Here is a 20,614-nt window from a genome sequence, read left to right as displayed (position 1 = left end):
CCGTGCCTACATCCAGTCCCCAAGCGGCATGCGGTCCTTGAGATTTCTTTCAACCATGTAAAAATCCTTTTACAAGCAAAGATCCACAAGGGATGTACTCTACCTTGTTCTCTTTGAACCTAGTGGATGTACCCTCCACTAGAATTGATCCACAAGAGATGTACCCTCTCTTGTTCTCAGTCAACAACCCAAGTAGATGTACCCTCTACTTGTACCACAAAGGATGTACCCTCCAATGTGTTAAGACAAAGATCTCAGGCGGTTAAACCTTTGATACTTTGTGAATGGGGATACAAAAGAATTCTCAGGCGGTTAGTCCTTTGAAAACTTTTGTATAAGGGAAAGGGAAGAATCAAAAGAATTCTCAGACTGTGTCGTTTTGAATTCTTTGACAAGGGAGAAGGGAGACACAAAAGAATTCAGGCAGTTAGTCCTTTGTTCTTTTGGAAAAGAGAGAAGAGAGACACAAAAAGAATTCAGGCAGTTAGTCCTTGGCGAATTCTTTTTGGCAAAGGGAGAAAAGATGAAAAAGATGAATAGCACAAGTTTTTGAACAAAGAACTTTTCTTGGAAGAGAAAGTTTTGAACAAAAACTTTTAGAAAGATGAAGAGAAGATGAAACAGGAAAACTGTTGAAAGAGATGAAAGAAAATATTGAAAGATGATTGAAAGAAATGATGGAGATGAATATTTTAATTGTTTCATGCCAAGGTCACATATTTATAGTTTCTTGATGACTCAAGTCAAAACTTGTAACTTTTGGAAATTCCTTTAAAAACTAATCACTTAAAAAGATATGACTTTTGAAAGAATCTTCAGAAACAAGTCACTTGAAGAAATATGACTTTTGGAAATGAATTTTTCGAAAACAGTCACTGATAATCGATTACCATAAAGGTGTAATCGATTACACATCAACAGATGTGACTCTTCATTTTGAATTTTGAAAATCTTAACGTTTTAAAACCACTGGTAATCGATTACGATAATCTGGTAATCGATTACTAGAGAGTAAAACTCTTTGGTAATGATTTTGTGAAAACTTCATATGCTACTCAATGTTTTGAAAAACTTTTTAATACTTATCTTGATTGAGTCTTCTCTTGATTCTTGAATCTTGAGTCTTGAGTCTTGAATCTTGATCTTGGTGATTCTTGATTCTTGAAACTTGAAACTTGATTCTTGAATCTTTGCATGAAACTTTGCTTAACTCTTGATTCTTTGGCATCATCAAAATAACCTTGGAAGGCATTGCTTCCACAATCTCCCCTTTTTTTATGATGACAACCCTGAAATCAAGAAACACATACACATTCTTTTTCCTAGTCGATCACTCACTTAATTCTCCATATTCTCCCCCTTTGTTTTTGAATTTATGCTTCACTTGAAATTAAGTTATTTAATTATGTGAGTTCTTGATTTAATCCCTATTTCTCTCCCCCTTTGGGTACCATGTTTATGTGACTGTCAATCATTCTTCAAGAGAAATAAGTGTATAATCCCAACATGGTTTGTTTATAGCTATCATCATGGTATCCAACACATGTAACTAAGAATGTTGTGTAAACTTTCATGCTTCATTGTGACTTTCTTTTTGCTCTTTTTGTTTTTTTTTTGTTTTTTTTTTTTGTGAGGAAAATGCAAGGCATGAGCAACTATGTGTCAGGATCAAGCATTAGTGAACATCACATATGAACGATGAAAATAGAATGTATGCAATTGGCAAAACAAAAACATGTTAGATGAAGATGTATGATAATGCGATGACTTAGGCAAATGCAATGCGTGAGTATGATAAATGATAAATGCCGAGATGATATGTCCATTATGATGCCATGAAGAAATGCATGATGCGATCAAGGAGCAAGCCAGAGTGATTTTGCTCTGTGCCCTTAATTCAGGAACCTAATGGAAAGGATCAAAAGTCCACTTCTAGTGACAACTCCCAAGGATATGGTTTCACGTAACTTTAGGCTTCTAGAGATATCACCCTCTTAGGTAACAAAATTGTGGCGGTAGGGACTACCAACGACAATGCCATACCATAAGAGGAAAACTCTAGATGAGGCTTCACTGTTATCAAGCGAGTCGAAGACCCAACATGACCACAAATCGACCTCCACTCCCTATGGCTCACACAGACTCAGGTATAGGGCCTAATATCTCAATGTGTGTGCAAAGGTATAAGTGTCATGTGTGCACAGAATAAAAATATTTTTAACTACGAATGTAATAGATAGGCAGACACACACCAAACATAATAGCATAGCAAATGTTATATGCAAATATGGACAAAAACAAAAGATAATAGAAAAAAGGGAACATAAATAAAGAAGAAGTCACGATAAAACATTGCACACTGATCGAATAGCTTAACTCTCTAACAAGGAATTAATCCCTAGTGGAGTCGCCATCTGTTGTAACCTACCTCACGACAGGACGACGAAGGAAAATAAAAGAAGGTGTCTTCTTAAAAGAAAACGCGTGGGAGTCGCCACTAATGTTTATTCAAGAAAACCGTTAGAAAAATCAAAAAGAGGTCTGGGAATTTTGAAAATATGGGTTCGGGAGTTGTTTATGCATGGGGTAGGTTTTAGAACCCCAGGTGCCCGTCACAAGGGATGACAGCCTTTAATCGAGTGTCCACAACGTGACTTCAAAATTATTTTCTTTTCCCTTTTTATATTTTTTTTTAGGTCGACAAGGGTGTTGCCCTTGCTCCTACATATCCTCAGGTGCAATGAGGAATTCAGACCTATGTAGTTCTTTAAGTCTAAAAGCTTGTGTGTTGAGTTGGTTTTATACTTTTGAAAGACTAATTTTAATTGCGAACAAAGAGTCACTTAAGGCGTCGGACCTTGAAATGATTTAAATTTTGAAAAGCTGAGAGAATTGTTAAGGCGTTGGACCTTGGAACGATCTCAAGTGATATTTGATAAACTGAAGAAGTTTGGTTGTGAATTGATTTTATCTTGATTTTTTTTATTAACTTTCAATCTCTTTGGAGACAACTTTACAACACTAGTGATCGGTTAAGATTAAATTTTACAAAGAAAACGAGATCACCGATGATAGATGGAGAAGATGAATGTGCACATAATAATAAGAGGGACCCCTAAGGGTACATAGATCACATTCAATCCCTAAAAATAAAAGTAATTGACTAGTGTGAAGAACACCGAACAAGAAACGACATGGAGACGATCACAGTCGCGATTTGGTAGCGCCTCGACTTTGTTTCCTCTTCTTTCTCAATTCTTTCAATTCCCTCCACCTTTGAACTTTGGAACCATTTAAAACACCTCTGAGATGCCTATTTATAGGCAAAAGGCCACCTTGGGGCAGTTGCAACTTTCCCAGGCAAGCTGAAACTTAACCCTAAAGCAGTGACCTCGCCCAGGCAAGCTAGTCCCTTAGCCTTGAAGTTATTTGGTGGCCCAGGCGATCCAAATGCTGGCCTGGACGAGCTGGGGCCTAGGAAAAACAAGGAAAATACCATTTTGCCCTCCTTTCGGGTATCTTTAATCTTCCTGATTGAAAAACCGAATGATTCCTTGCTTTGCATTGTATTTGGCGTTCAACAATGTAAGTCGACTAGCAAGGATCAAAAGATCAAGGAACGATAGTCCCCGGGCGAAATTAGGATATGACAATAAGCACTAGGCCAACTTACCTTAATGACTTCGTGTGATGCTGGAATGTATTTTGGAATGAATTATAGGATTCATTACTTTTCACATGTAGTTTTAAACTTAATAGTTTGTAGAATAGTAACTAAAATAATAATAATATAGGGAAACATATATACTACATATGTACCATGCATGTAAGTCCTTAATGAGTTAATGTACAACATAGAATGATTCGTCAAAAATAAGTTAACAACTAGACTAACGTGGTGGATAAATAAAAATTCGAAAATCATTTTTCATTTGTTAAATTTAGATATTAAAATATTAGTAAGTGTCAAATTCAAGGAAGAAATAAGTTTACTCTGTCAAGTGTATAGTTAAAAATTAGACTTACGTGTAGCATATTTTTAAAATATAATATGCTTTGCATAGATTGGAGTATTTAACTTTAATATTTTATTATTTTAGTTAAACAGGATGGTCCAAATGTGGCAAAAGACGAGAGACGAATGGAGAAAAAGAAAAGCAAGGTCGAAGGGACGATAACGATACACGATGGAGCTAGACAATTGCTGGTGGAAGCAGATTTTCAGGTCCAAACACCCATTTTTCTTTTATCAATATCCAACTTGAAAATTAGCAAGGATGCGCTAAAATTGCAATAATAAAATTTTTTTTCGATCATCAAAATATTAATGTGTCGATATATCATCTATCATGATACAAACAAGGCCCTGACAATGCCTACGTGGCATTGCCAGGGCTTACGTGTCGCAATGTCAGGCTTCCTAATTCCCGCCCGAAAATGTCTTTTCACACTGCATTTATTGCTTTTGTCGTTTTGTGTGTACGGTGCACTTACCTCCCTCATTTTTTCATTTCCACCAACGCTACAGTTATTGTTTTGTCTTTTCGAGTTAGGCTTGGCTCTGCAGTGTTCATGTCTTTGCATTTTTCCGATTTCCATTTCCATTGTGACCTCTGAATTCTCTCCCGTTTGCATTTCCTCTCCATGGTTTCCATTTTTCATTTCATTGTCTTTCTTCCTCATTTTTGTTTTTCGTTTTCGGCTTGGCTCGACCTGTACGATGGTATTTCAAGCTAGAAGGTCCGACCTTTTTGTATATTATCATGAGTTTGTGGTTTTGTATACGAATCTTTTCGATTTTTCAGGCCAAAAGGTTCGACCTTTTTGTATTTTATGATGAGTTTGTTGTTTTGTATACGAAGCTAATGGATTTTTCTAGGGTGGTTTGTTGTTATATAGCAGCACAAAAACAAAGCAAAAGCTTCTACCTTTTTGTTCATAAACGTTGTTTGATGTTCATTTTCGGCTTGGTTCGGCATGTATGATGGTATTTCAAGCCAAAAGGTTCGATTTTTTTTGTATTTTATCATGAGTTTGTTGTGTTGTATACCAAGCTTTTCGTTTTCTTGGATGGTTTGTTGTTATGTACCATTTTGCTCGGGCTTTGTTGGGTTTTGATGTTGCATGTGCATTATTTACTACCTTTTTGTGGTTTTTTGATTCATAGCAACAACAAAGTTTCCATCTTTGTTCATTTTTTATGATTAGTACAAAAGGTTCGACCTTTTTTTGTTGGGTTTTGATGTTGCATGTGCATCATTTACTACCTTTGTGTGGTTTTTTGATTCATCGCAACAAGAAAGCTTCAACCTTTGTTCATTTTTTATGATTAGTACAAAAGCTTGGACCTTTTTTTGTTCTACAATGACTTTATCATTTTGTATACGAAGCTAATGGATTTTTCTTCAGTGGTTTGTTGTTATGTATCATTTAGCTCGAACAATCTATTTTTTAATTTCCATGTTGGTCATTGTTTTCTACCTGCTTGACTCGATACATTAGTCAACCTCATTGTCAATCCTGCTTTGCACCCTCATTTGTTTTTTTTAGAATCCTATCTTTCATACACCCTCTTCATGTTTTGTATTATGTTGCATGTTGGTCGAGAATGACAAAGAAGCCGACAAAGATGATTACTGAAGAACGATAGTGAACGATATGTTTTCGTATACCCAGCTTTTCTATCTTTCTCTTTGGATTGTTGTCATGGTCAATTTTTTTGGGCTTTTGTTGTGTTTTGATCTTGTGTGGTTTGCAATGTTTCTCTTCTGAATGAGTTGCAAGAAAAAAAAATGTACATAACTTCTTTTTGATTTCCATGATGTCCATTGGTTTCATGTGTTTCGTTTGGTTATATATGTTTATATATTTATATATCATATCATCATCTATCATCTTCATCTATCATGATACAAACAAGGCCCTCACAATGCCAATGTGGTTCGACCTTTTTGTTCACAAACGTTGTTTGTTGTTCATTTTGCATCTGCATCATTTACTACTTTTTTGTGGTTTTCTCTGTTATCTGAACAACAAAACTTAAAACTTAAAGGGTTGCTCATTTTTTATCATTTACTAGCCAACCATGTTGTCTTTGTTCAGATCTGTGTCAAAGAAACCATTTTTTGTTATGGTATTTGTCTTTCTGCAAGCCAAGAAGAAATGTCTTTTCACTTGTCATTAATTGTTTTCATCGTTTTCTGCGTACCCCTTCAGTTACCAATGCGCATTTTTTAATTTTCACTCTTTTCGATGTTTCACGTTTTCCATTGCTACACGCCTTTCCAGTTTTCCATTTTCCATTTCCGTTGTGCCTTTTGGATTGTGGGTTATGAATTCTCTCCCGTTTTGATTTGCTCTCATGCTTTTATTAAGCCTGGAATTCGTTTTCAGCTTGGTTTGGTATGTATCATGAGGTTTGAATATCGGTGTATGTGTTTTTGTTATGGTATCTGAGTTTTCGTACTCCAACAAGACAAAAGGTTGGACCTTTGTTCATTTTATCATTAGTTTATCTTTTCCTATACCTTGCTTTTCGATTTTTGGTGGGTTAATTTTGTCTGTCACCCATTGTTGCCGCTGTATGTGCATTCTTTATAAATTCCATTTTCCAGTTTGAAAGGGTTAATTTCGTTTTCCGATGTATATCGGTGTATGCATTTTTGTTAGGGTATATGAGTTTTCGTTAATTTACCTTTTCATGTTGCATTTGCATCATCAACAACCTTCTTAGCAACTCATTACATACACATTTTTATTTGGTTGCATGATGGTTGAGAACAACAAAGAAGGCAAAAACGATAAGTGAAGCACAATAGAGGCCGTTAACGCTGTCCCACAAACCTAACTACGGGTTTTTTTTTAATTCTCTTTTAATTGCTTAAATGTTCATGTTTGTTCTGCAAAGATGTCCTAGAAAGAAGGCCTTCACCATGCTTTGTTGATGTCCGTTCTGCAAGTTTCCCAACATGTTTTGTTCATTTTATTGTTATATTGTGGCCACATTATTGTTTTCTTCATGTTTTAGTAAATTGTTACCTTTTTTTCATGTTTTGATGTATTACAAGTCAAATGGTTTCAATTGTATTCCATCTTGGTTTTCTGATGTATTGCAAGACACAAGCTTACATTTTTAAAGACCTTCGATCTCCATGTTTGCAATGTTTGCGTTCTGAGCGACTTGCTAGGCAAACCTTCATAACTTTATTTTTATTTCCATGTTGGCGATTGTGCAGATCTGTTTGACTAGGTACATCACACAACCTTAGACCTTAGCATATTTTATCCTTATTTTATCTTTTGGTACACCATGTATATCATGTACTTACTTTTTTTGGTCTTCTAATTTGCCGCTCACATAGGCTTACATTATTTTTGTCAATCCTGTGTTGTAGATCGATTTGGTTAAATTATTATTTGAAGTCTCAGTTATATTTTTGCTTAAATTTTGCTGTCCATCTTAGTGTTCATGTTAGTTCTTCATCATAATGCCACGTGTGCATTAATTTGTACTCATATCTTGCAAAGAAATCCCCATTTGGAGACTGTCATAATTCACTTCTGAATGAGTTGCTTTTCGATTTTTGGTGGGTTAATTTTGTCTGTCACCCATTGTTGCCGCTGTATGTGCATCCTTTATAAATTCCATTTTCCAGTTTTGAAGGGTTAATTTCGTTTTCCGATGTATATCAGTGTATGCATTTTTGTTAGGGTATATGAGTTTTCGTTAATTTACCTTTTCATGTTGCATCTGCATCATGAACAACCTTCTTAGCAACTCATTACATACACGTTGTTATTTGGTTGCATGATGGTCGAGAACAACAAAGAAGGCAAAAATGATAAGTGAAGCACAATAAAGGCTGTTAACGCTGTCCCACAAACCTAACTACAGGTTTGTTTTTTAATTCTCTTTTAATTGCTTAAATGTTCATGTTTGTTCTGCAAAGATGTCCTAGAAAGAAGGCCTTCACCATGCTTTGTTGATGTCCGTTCTACAAGTTTCCCAACATGTTTTGTTCATTTTATTGTTATATTGTGGCCACATTATTGTTTTCTTCATGTTTTAGTAAATTGTTACCTTTTTTCATGTTTTGATGTATTACAAGTCAAACGGTTTCAATTGTATTCCATCTTGGTTTTCTGATGTATTGCAAGACACAAGCTTACATTTTTAAAGACCTTCGATCTCCATGTTTGCAATGTTTGCGTTCTGAGCGACTTGCCAGGCAAACCTTCATAACTTTATTTTCATTTCCATGTTGGCGATTGTGCAGATCTGTTTGACTGGATACATCACACAACCTTAGACCTTATCATATTTTATCCTTATTTTATCTTTTGGTACAGCATGTATATCATGTACTTACTTTTTTTGGTCTTCTGATTTGCCGCTCACATAGGCTTACATTATTTTTGTTAATCCTGTGTTGTAGATCGATTTGGTTAAATTATTATTTGAAGTCTCAGTTATATTTTTGCTTAAATTTTGCTGTCCATCTTAGTGTTCATGTCAGTTCTTCATCATAATGCCACGTGTGCATTAATTTGTACTCATATCTTGCAAAGAAATCCCCATTTGGAGACTGTCATAATTCACTTCTGAATGAGTTGCTAAGAGGGACAACTTTGTTATTTTTATTATTATTACTTTGTCATTTCTTATACCCATATTTCTTGCATTTTGATTTTCAATTTTGCTCCTATACCTGACAACTTTGCTATCATACTTTTTATTTGTAATTTATTTGTAATTACTATTAAATTCATTTTCATTTTATTGTATTATCATTCAATTTTTGGATTATCATTCAATTTCGTCACAACATTTATGTGTTTTATTTTCGAAAACAGTCATTAAGTATTATTTTAATAACGAATTTGAATTTTGAATTTTTGAATATGGAAGGTCATACTTTGATGTGGTTGCAGGTTGCGAAGTAGGACAGTCACATCCAATTTAAAGCTTCATATCAATGCTGACTTAGTTTTCAAGTTATCGTGTAAAATGTTTAATATCCCCACAATAGATCGTATTGGAATTCGTGTTGTACACGTCTAATCATATTTCACATGGCAGAAAGGTAATAATTGTTTTCACCATTAAAGCCTCCCAATTAATTAATATATTAATATTTTCACCATTACCAAAGCTAATAATTATTTTCACCATTATGAAGGAAAACCAGTACGGGAATTGTTAAAGCCTCACAATTAATTAATATTTATTAGTATTTTCACAATTATCAAAGCTAATAATTGTTTTTACCATTATGGAGAAAAACCAGTACGGGAATTGTTAAAGCCTCCCAAATTAATTAATATTTATATTTATTAGTATTTTCACCGTTATCAAAGCTAATAATAGTTTTTACCATTATGAAGCAAAACCAGTACGAGAATTGTTAAAGCCTCCCAATTAATATATATATTCACTGTTATCAAAGCTAATCATTGTTTTTACCATTATGAAGGAAAACCAGTACGGGAATTGTTAAAGCCTCTTAATTAATTAATATCTTAATATCTTAATGTATTTTAACCATTATGAAAGAAATCGACTATGGGAATTGTGAAAGCCTCCTAATTATTAATTAGGATTTTCAAAATTAAAAAATGGGTACGAGAATTCTAAAAGACTCCCGAATTAAAAGCGGTTCCCAAATTAAAGCCCATTCAATACAAATTACAAAAACTCAGGCATATCAAATCATAACCAACAGTTCCCCTCATTTCTCCAAAACATCACTCAACCCTTAACAATATGAGTACCCAATCTTCATTCTTCTCTGATGCGGTAAGTTCTTTAACATTCTAATCATTCTTCTTTTCTTTCTTATTTTTGTTTAACTTCTTCTTTTCTTTCTTTTAACATTCCAACCATCAATCTTTATGTATATTTATGTATTACTTCATTATACGTTGTTTGCATTTTAGAATCGATTTTTGTCCTTTCGTATATGTTGTTTTCCTATTTTGTTCTGAAATTAATTACATTCAATGTTGTCCTATAGGGCCCATCAAATATGATGGCAAGAACACGATTTACAGTAGCATTTCGTGTTCAGAAGGTCAACATTAACAATTCCAACCACTTTTTCTTTTCTCTTATTCCAAATAAAAAAAAATAGTGATTGCCTAATGTTTTCATGTTTCCGTGCAGAACATCATTGAAGTTCCATTGAGTTACCATAGTCAATGGAGGCCATATTACCCAACTTCTGTTTTATTTGACTACAATGGAACCAAGCATTTTATTAGGGTGCGCAAATATGACACTCGATGCTTTTTTGCTGATGGGCTCAAAGAGTTTAGAAGAACCCACGACATTAATGACAGTGTCATTATCCGATTTTTTGCAGCCTCAAAAGATACTTCTTTGGAAGTCGACATCATGGGACCTATCCTTAGACAGACATGTCAAAGACCGGTTGTTACAACCAGAAGGCACATCTTTACCGTTGATGTCACCCAAGACATGATCGAACATACCAACCCTTTGGTAGGAGTTTGTTACCCACTCAATGATGTTTTTATTTTTCGGTTCCCATCTTCTCTTACTTCAAATAACATTTTCAAATTACATTCACTGTTGATCACTTTGAATGGTTGTATAATCACTGTTTTGGTTTCAATGTAGGTTCTTCCAACAGCAGCTTTAAATTTTTTGTTTGGATAAAAAAAATTGTTCCTGTTCAGCGTCCAAATGGCACACAAAACCAATGGCAGATCACCGTGCACAATGGTCTGCCATCTGTTGCAAATCCATGGTTTCAATACCTCTATGAAAATAAGTTAATGGCAGGAGATGAAGTCATGTTCTTCTTTAGGTTTGACAAACATGTATGGGAGGTCATATTTAGGAAACAAGTTATGTGGGATGAAGACCTCCCGGTTTGAATCACCATGCCTAAAGTTCATGACTTTTTTTGTTTTAATTTTATTTTATTTATATTTTCATTAATGTTGTTAATCCAATACCTTAGGGTATTAAACAATTTCTTTAATTTTCCGCTGCACAATTAATCACTATCAATTTATTATGTTCAATGTATATATCATTATCTTTGTTTTTTCTTCAGTAATTATCTTTGTTTTTTCATTTACGTTGTCAATAGAATTATCATTATGTTTGTTGCTCATTCTGACTGGAACTGCCACGTTTTTTTATTTTTATTTTTATCATGGACCAAGGCAGCTTAATCATGTCAGTTGTATCATGAGGTTGGTTTGGCATGTATCATGAGGTTTGAATATCTGTGTATGTGTTTTTGTTATGGTATCTGAGTTCTCACAGTCCAACAAGACAAAAGGTTGGACTTTTCTTCATTTTATCATTAATTTATCTTTTTCTATACCTTACTTTTCGATCGTTAGTGGGTTAATTTGGTCTGTTACCCATTTTTGCCGCTGTATGTGCATCCTTTATAAATTCCATTTTCCAGTTTGAATCAAAATTTTAGTTTTTTTGAATCAAAATTTTAGTAATGATCGTCAAAATTAGAGTATGAGCCCGTGTATCGACACGGGCTTCTCACTAGTTACTTATAAAAACAAAAAATAACAAAATTTAATGCGCCTCTATATAGGATTAAGTAATGAACATTATAAATTTAATAACTATTTTTTAAAAGATTAGTTTGTAATATCTTTAACACATAACCGTTAAAAGAATCAAATTGATATTTTACCTAATTAATGATAACGATAATCTACTTTACATATTAAATCATAATACACTTTTATAAAAAAAAAGGTATTTTCTGTTTATTTTTCCTATAAAATAACAGAATTATTTTTAAAAAAAATCAATAACATAAAATACACACACATATTACTTTAAATTTTTAAGTTTGACCTAATTAATTTTAATTTTTTTTTCATAATTTTACTTTTTTTAAAAAAATATATCATCTTACATACACAATACCGCATATAAAAAATTATTTATATTAATAATATTCTTTAATTAAACTATGACTCGTCTTTTTTTATATATACAAATTAAAAAAATGACGCGTCTGTCATAGATCAGCATGTACGCCATCTACAGTAAAATTAATTAATATCCTAACATAACAGCTATATCACGATGATGATAAGGTTGAAATTTTTTTTATCCATAATAAGTATTTAAAATATTTTGTTTATTTTAAATATTTTATATAAAAGTAAAAAAAAATATTTTTATTTAATACTTTTTACTTTGATTTTTCAAGCATTGACTCTGGTAGGTACAACAACAAAAAAATGAAAATGAAGAAAATAGTTTTTTTTATTATGTTTTCTGGCATACTCATATATATATATATATATATATATATATATATATATATATATATACGTGAACCAATTAAACTTTAAATTCTTCAATCATAATACAGATAACTGTTTGAGTTAGCTACCAAACAAAGGCAGACCTTCATAATTTAAATAAAGTGGCATGAAGTCTTCGTCAGTCATACTTTCGGCAAATATAAATGCTCACACTAGCCAATACATACCAAGCACATGCATGGAGAAAGGTGGCACCTATTGAAGAGAAACCTGAAACTCCAATCAGTTTCTGCAACGAACAGGTTCCAAACTGTATCCATTTTTTTTTTATACATCTATTTTGTTGCTTTAATCATAGTGTCTACTAATTTTTTGCTCTTTGGTGATTTGTTGCACATGTAATATATGCAAAGTTCTCTAAGCAACATAATTTCTTAATTTCGTGTCTTTCTTTAATTTGATTCTAACTGGAGTTAAAGCCTTCTAACATGCCTTGTGCTCTTAGTCAAGATCCTTTCTATATATTAATAGCATGTTTTCTTTATAAATAAATAAAAAACATCTAACATGCATATGCTTCCTTTTTCAACTTTTTTTTATTTGTAAAAATTCAAGTGGTACGGTTCTAGGCCATTTGGGAAACTAATATACTTGTTTTCAATTAATGCTGAGCACAACTAAATTCCTTTCAGATATGTTTAACTGCTTAAAACTACAGTTATATAATAAAAGCAATAAATAAACGAGAAAGGCAGAATGAAGGTGTGAAAAGCTGAAAATGTTTCAGAGAGAGGAAACTCGGGTGTACTATTTAAAGTTTTATAGATAGAATAATTAAACTGACATGCTTCTTAGGTAATAAAGCATTTCTACAACATTTTTTGCCTTCCATCTCAAGTTTATTTTCATGCGTTTTATTATATAACAAAGTCAGTATTATTGTCAAAAAGCCTAACAAATTGGCTTCACGTGGGGAACGTGTTGCCATAACCTCTTTCTTAATTAAATGGTTTTTAATATTAAAACAGAAAGATGACGCTGATGAATATTATAGTGAAGCTAGTTTTAAACTGTGATTTAGTCCCAACTTTTAATATGGTGGAAAATTGCTGAAAAATACCTGAAATTATGATAAATGATATTCCAAAAACCTTAAAGAGAAATGAGTATCATAGTGAAGATTGAAACAGTGATTAATTGAATATCATAGTTGGACAGATTTTTTTTAAGATAAATTCTATGTGCCTTCAAAAATTTAACCATTTTGGTAATATATGATTTAATTACTTATTTAATCTAGTTAATATTATATTTTAATCCTTACATATAAAACCTATTTATTTTAATCTCTAATCATTCTCCTCTGAATATTTAGTCACTACACTTACTTTTTAATCTGTTTTAATTTCTACAATTTTGAAGGATAGAAAATAAAATAGATTAAAAAGTATGTGTCAAGACTAAAATGAGTAGTTTTAGATGAAGGGACAAAAACATATAAAAATTGCATAAAAAATTAAATAAATAATTAAACCTAAGAGTGTGTTTGGATGGAGAAATTTAAAATTCTGATAAATTTTAAATTTTAGACATTTCAAATACTTCAATTGAAATTCTTTTATTTTCAAAATTTTGTGTTTGGATTAAAAAAAATAAAAATTATGAGGATGAAAAAAATGAATGAAAAAAAAGAAAAGATATGATTGATGTGCTAGTTATACGTATTCTTTTATGCTCACATCCGATCGATATTTTAGGAGTTGAGGTGTTTCTTGAAGAAGAATGTAAGAAGAGAATTTCAATTTCTCACATTTTAGAAGGAAATTGAAATTCCAAATTTTTAGTTGTTTAAAATTCTGTTTTAAAATTCCAAAATTTTAAATTTTTTATAAAAAACATCCAAACAATTAAATCTAAATTATAAAAATTCAAATTCTCTGATAAATTACTTTTCTCAATTAAAATTCTGTATCAAAACGCATATTATTGAGAAATTCTCTTTCCTTTTGTCTCTTAGTGTGCCCAAACTCATTCAAGTATTGGCATAGTAAACAACTGTTCCAAACTTAGATTTCTCAGCCTATTATATCAACTCGTTCTTTCAAAACATTGATCACAGTGTACACAATAATGGCTTAATTTGATTTTGGTCTCTAGCTATATCTATTAAATTGATCTGTTTGTTCAATTAAAGGAACTTGAATTAAGTTGGGTTGCTGCAACATGACACATGCTAACAACACTTCTGGTGCTTCACTATCTGAAACCGAATATGAGATGGTGAAACACATCATCGACATTCCAGACCTTGAGGAGCTAAGGTTGTCGGAGTGCAGCATCTACAAGGTTCCTTACAATCTCCGAAAGGTGAACGAGGAAGCCTACACCCCTCAGTGGATCTCAATAGGCCCAATTCACCTCAACAAACAAGAACTCAAGCCAATGCAAGAGCACAAGAAAAGGTACTTCCACTGCTTCTGGGAGCGTGTCTCAAACGAACAAGCCATGAAGAGCTTCAAACGCCACCTCGAAATGAAAGAAGACCATATTCGACGATGCTACGCGGACAAATTCTCCTATATACCGAAGGAGAAGTTCGTGGACATGATGTTGTTGGATGCTGTGTTCATCATGGAGCTCTTGCTGAGGAACTGCGAGTGGAAATCAAACAGTTCCAAGCACGAGCATGATTACAAGCAAACCAAATCGTTTCGAGTGAGACACAGCGATGATCTCATCTTGACACAGTCCTGGCTCAGCAGGAACATCACTAGGGACATGATCCTTATAGAGAATCAAATACCCTTTTCTGTGCTGCAGAAACTCTATGATGATGTTGTCCCTGCTGACAACAAGAAGGAGGAACACTCTGCAGGGTTTGTTGATCTTGCCATCGAGTACTTTGCATTCTATGACACCCAAATGTCTTCTTCTGATGAAACCAAACGTGTTCTTGACAAGAACCGGTCTAGGAAAAACTACTTCAGTGGGGCACTCCTAAGTTCCAAGAAACCTTACAACAAGTCAAAGAGCAAAGATAGGTATAGTAAGAGTACAAAACACTTCACCGATCTGATAAGGTAATTAATTAATGAGAGAGAATATGTAACCTCTCTATATCATATACTTCATCAATATCTTGTTACTAACTCCATTCTAAAATGAGTATCGTATTTTTAAAAAAATATTTTAAAATAAGTATCATATTTAATTTTTCAATAATATATTAATTGCTCTTTTTCAATCATATTCTTATAAATATTATTTTAGTTTTTTAATCTAATACTGCATTAATATTATTTTATTTCATTTATTTAATAAGATTAATTTTATAAAATTATCTTTATATTTTATGTATTTGTTATTTTTTTATATGTATAAAACAATATAGGATAACACTTATTTTAGGACACGGAGGAAATATTTCTTTTTACTTACATATATTTTTGTATCAACAAAATTTCAAATTCTTTATAAAAAAAATATGTTGATTTTTTGTCGTTAAAAAGTTTCTTTTATATTTCGTTCTTACTCTTATATTGGCTCTATTAATTTGATATATCATCGTCTGATGGAAAAATACTGGTAGTTATGAAAAAAAAATGTTTTATCATCAAAAAGAAAAAATGTGATATTATTTCAACGATTGCTTAACAAAGTCAACCTAACGATAGGAATTAAATAAAAAATAAACCTTTTTAGAGAACAAATTAAATTTAAGAAAATTTTATTAAAAACCGAACGCGAAATTTTAAAAAAATTAAGATTAAAAATATATTGAAGTCATCTCTTTTTATCATGGTATATTGATTGTTATAGACTTATAGCTTTACTTTTCTCTCTCCTCTCTTACTTGCCTACTTTGGGACTTAACTAGCATTTGGTGTGCACCAGGTACTTTTACCTTCCTAGTGATTGGCTGCGCAGCAGTGGTTGTGCTCTTCATGTTTTAAGAACCGCAACAAAGTTGCAAGACTCAGGAGTGAGCTTTGAGAAAGATGTGGAGAGAAGGTTGCTAGACATATCCTTTGACAAGAAGCCAATTCTGAGTTCCTTTCTTTGCTTTGGTTGCTTGCCATACTTGAACCACTTCAAGGCACGTTTTAGGATCCCCCAGTTGAAGGTGGACCACACAACCGAATGTGTGTTCAGGAACCTCATTGCCTTTGAGCAGTGTCACTATCCTGAGAAGCCCTACATTTGCAACTATGTTTCTCTGATTGACTCTCTTATACACACTCAGCTTGATGTGGAGTTGCTGGTTGAGAAGGAAGTGATTGTGCATGAACTTGGGAGTGATAAGGAAGTGGCGGTTCTCGTTAATGGACTAAGCAAACACGTTGTGGCAAACACAACGTGTTACTACGAGACTATAAATGAACTCAACAAGCACTACCAGAACATCTGGAACCGCACCATGGCAGCGTTGTGGTTGGTGTACTTTAGAGACCCTTGGAGAGCAAGTTCCACTTTGGTGGGGATTGTTGTGCTCATTTTTGCTGTGTTCCAATTCATACGCGCTGCGCGTGCTGTGTTAGGATATGATAAATCTTAGATAGAGTTATTTAGGTTTTGTTTGTGTTATTATTGGAATGTTTAATTATGTTTTTCATATCTATAATACTCTATTTTTCAAATTGTTACTTATTAATTTTTTTATATTTTATTAATTAACCTTTTCAGATTTTTGTATTTGATATTTTTCGTTAGTATCAACAAATCATGACAAGATGAATTAACAAAATGTCACATCATCAGATAAGTGATGATGACGTAACAGACTAACTGAAAGTTACATCATCACTTAACAGATATGATAGATATCAAATGCAAAAATTTAAAAAGGTCAAGCAAAATAAAATAAAAAATCATAGGTAACAATCTAAGAAAGGAGTATATTACAGATATAAACAACATATTTAAGGCTTATTCAAATAGAATTGATATTTTACTTTCATAGTTTGTTGAAGTGAAACGCCAATTCTAATATGATAATAATAATAAACAACACAAACATCACTTAAATCAAATTATATCTTAATTTCGTCTTTCTTATTATATATGGCTTTAATATTTCATCATATTAATGATATATATATATATATGGATGGATTGTTTCATGAATATGCAATTGCATGGTGTAATATATGAATAGTCACTACTAGAAAGAATGATTTTAACATTATTATGTTAACATTGATTTTTTATAAAATCAATGTTGATGAAAATATGGTGACATACTCGTAAATAAAATAAGTTTGTTAACATCGATTTTTCAAAAACTCAATGTTAACAAGAGTTCATTAACATTGATTTGCCAAAAACCGATGTTAATGAACTCATGTTAACATTTTTAAAAAAAATTGATGTTAACATTGTTAACAAACTAATGTTAACATCGGATTTTCAAAAAAATTGATGTTGTGTTTTAAGTTAAATAACAACCCTTCAACCCGAAACCCTTCAACCCCGAAACCCGAAACCCTTTAATCCCGAAACCCTTCACTCGCGATGTTCGTCAGCCTCACCACTCTCACTCATGATGGTCCTAACTGTCAGTCTCATCGCCGTCACTCATTGTGGTTATCATTGCTCACCAACATGACTACATCATTGGGACACTATTACTGCAACACCGTCACGTTGTCTTCCATCAGCCATCAAATGTTTATTCTTCTTTTACTTAGATCATAACGCGTTGGGATGCAGTGATTGTTGTGTTCCTTTGTTATTCACTTGTGACTTATTAAGCTCTTGAATACATTTTTGTAGAATATTTCTTGAGAGTAATCCCTTGATAGCAATACTGATAGCAGCAATAGCAGACCAAGGAGGATTAGCAGAAGACCAAATTACTTGAAGGAGTATGTACAAGCCTAGTACTTCGAAGGCAGCTTGGTAGTAGTAGGAGTCCTCCTGTTAGATAATGAGAATCTGCATTGATTGTATAATGACAAAGAGTAGAATCAGCTTAAAGATTCAATTGTATAAATACTGCAGACAATTAATAAAATGATATGAACTTGCTGAATTTAGATTCCTTATTTTAGCTCCCTCGATACTCAGTCCTCTATCAATTGGTCTGACCTCCCTCCTCACTAACCAACCGCCGTAACTACCTAACCACCCACCGTAACTACCTCACCCACCACCGTAACCACCTCACTATGCCTGAGCATCATACCCGTCAGGTAACCACAGAAAAGCTTGAGGAGGCCATTAGAACCCTCAATGCAGGCCAAGCCAACCTTGATAACAAGGTGGAATCAATCCATTCCTTACTTGTGGCCAAGTTTGACTCGCTCGCCGAACGATTCACCGCCATGGCTATTCCCCAACATTATCCAGCGTCTTCCCCCGCACCTCCTCCGCATACGATCATTCACCGCCATCACATGAAGCTGGACGTGCCGCGGTTTGACGGTCACGACGCACTGGGTTGGATTTTCAAAATTTCTCAGTTTTTCGATTACCAGGGGATTTCGGATCAGGAGCGCCTCACGGTGGCGGCCTTCTATATGGACGGGCCGGCGCTGTCCTGGTACCAATGGATGGCACGCAATGGTTTCTTTCCCTCGTGCCCGGCGATGTTGCAGGCCCTCGAATCGCGATTTGTGCCGTCATACTATGACGATCCACAAGGGGCTCTGCTCAAGCTCCAACAAACGGGCACAGTGAGTGAATATCTCATCGATTTCGAGCACCTCGCGAATAGGACCATCGGTCTTCCTCCCTCCTACCTACTGAGTTGCTTCATCTCCGGTTTAACACCAGAGCTTTGCCGCGAAGTGCAAGCCCTTCGCCCCCTTTCTCTCCCTCAAGCCACGGAATTAGCACGTTTACAGGAAGATAAGCTTCTCGATCGCCGCCGTGGCCCGCGCGCGCCCCCTTACAACCCTAATTCGCTTCCTTCGAACAGAACACCACCTACAACCTCCAAGGTTCCCATTAAACGCCTCACGCCGGAGGAGATGGCAACCCGCCGCGAGCAGGGGCTTTGTTACCAGTGCGACGAGAAGTGGGCACACGGCCATAGATGCAAATCACGTCTCCACATTCTCATTGCCGATGAGGATCCAGAACCTTCCCCATGCTCGATATCACCCGCAGTCCCTTCCGATATCGAAATGGACCACACCCTCACCCCACACATCAGCCTCAACGCGATGGAGGGCACCCCAACACCGCAAACCTTTCGTGTTCTGGGTTCCCTGAAATGCCACCAAGTGGTCATACTCGTGGATGGGGGAAGTACACACAACTTCATCCAATCCAGAGTTGCCAAGTTTCTGGAACTGCCGTCAACCCCGACACCAGTGTTGCAGGTCATGGTGGGCAACGGCCACACCCTGGATTGCGATACCTTGTCGCGGCAAGTTCCGGTTTGGATTCAGGGGCACGAATTCACTCTCGACTTGCACCATTTACCTCTTTGCGGGGCGGACCTGGTATTGGGCGTACAGTGGCTAAAACTTCTCGGCCCAATAACCACGAATTACCAGACGTTAACCATGACTTTCTCCCACTTGGGCCAACCTATCACTCTTAATGCTGATGCACCCCCCACACCTTCATCAGCTTCAGCCCATCAATTAAAAAGACTCACCCAGACCCAGGGTATCTCAGCCCTCTTCCTTCTCACCACCACATCACTTCAGTCTTCACCACCTTCTTCTTCGTCCCCTGCTCCCATATCACCCGTGATCACCTCGGTGCTTAACCGTTACTCCCACATCTTCGCGGAACCCACTCAACTCCCTCCACCCCGAAACATTCAACACCACATTCATCTCTTTCCCCAAGCTTCCCCCATCAACGTTAGGCCCTATAGGTATCCCCATTACCAGAAAACAGAGATTGAAAGGCAAATTTCGGCCATGCTCGAGGCAAATCTCATACAACCCAGCCACAGCCCATTTTCCTCCCCAATTCTTCTCGTCAAGAACAAAGATGGCTCATGGAGGTGTTGTGTGGACTATCGCGCCTTGAATGCTGTCACGGTCAAGGACCGTTTCCCCATGCCGACAATCGATGAACTTTTGGACGATCTGGGGCAGGCGTCGTGCTTCTCCAAGCTCGATTTGCGTTAGAGATTTCATCAAATCCGCATGGCCGACGAAGATATTCATAAAACGGCTTTTTGAACTCATCTGGGCCATTATGAGTTCCGAGTCATGCCGTTTGGACTCAGTAACGTGTCGTCGACATTCCAATCGGCCATGAATGACACACTCAGGCCTTTTCTGCGAAAATATGTCGCAGTGTTCTTCAATGACATACTTGTTTATAGCTCCAATCTCGACACACACGTCTCTCACCTGGAATCCATTTTGGCCAC

The 20,614-nt window shown here is 34.9% G+C and overlaps 2 protein-coding genes across 2 annotated transcripts; both read left to right on the top strand.

The window, feature by feature from the left end:
• Nucleotides 1–12,447: 12,447 nt before the first annotated feature.
• On the top strand, nucleotides 12,448–16,913 carry LOC100306138 (UPF0481 protein At3g47200). Its single transcript, XM_003530108.5, has 3 exons — nucleotides 12,448–12,578; nucleotides 14,471–15,356; nucleotides 16,171–16,913. The coding sequence occupies exons 2-3, from the start codon at nucleotides 14,500–14,502 to the stop codon at nucleotides 16,829–16,831; spliced, it is 1,518 nt and encodes a 505-aa protein (XP_003530156.1). The 5' UTR covers nucleotides 12,448–12,578; nucleotides 14,471–14,499; the 3' UTR covers nucleotides 16,832–16,913.
• Nucleotides 16,914–18,443: 1,530 nt separating this feature from the next.
• On the top strand, nucleotides 18,444–20,366 carry LOC102663276 (uncharacterized). Its single transcript, XM_006584169.1, has one exon. It carries the CDS (start codon nucleotides 18,444–18,446, stop codon nucleotides 20,364–20,366), a length of 1,923 nt encoding a protein of 640 aa, XP_006584232.1.
• Nucleotides 20,367–20,614: the final 248 nt, after the last annotated feature.

Source organism: Glycine max, chromosome 7, assembly GCF_000004515.6.
Source record: "Glycine max cultivar Williams 82 chromosome 7, Glycine_max_v4.0, whole genome shotgun sequence".
NCBI classification, from domain to species: domain Eukaryota; kingdom Viridiplantae; phylum Streptophyta; class Magnoliopsida; order Fabales; family Fabaceae; genus Glycine; species Glycine max.
Note: the sequence above shows the minus strand (reverse complement) of the source record. Positions and strands in the feature narration are given on the sequence as shown.

Coding starts and splice junctions, on each gene's coding strand:
- LOC102663276 (XM_006584169.1), top strand. CDS start 18,444: ATGCCTGAGCATCATACCCGTCAGGTAACCACAGAAAAGCTTGAGGAG.
- LOC100306138 (XM_003530108.5), top strand. CDS start 14,500: ATGACACATGCTAACAACACTTCTGGTGCTTCACTATCTGAAACCGAA. Junction 15,357..16,170: donor CACTTCACCGATCTGATAAG/GTAATTAATTAA, acceptor GGTGTGCACCAG/GTACTTTTACCTTCCTAGTG.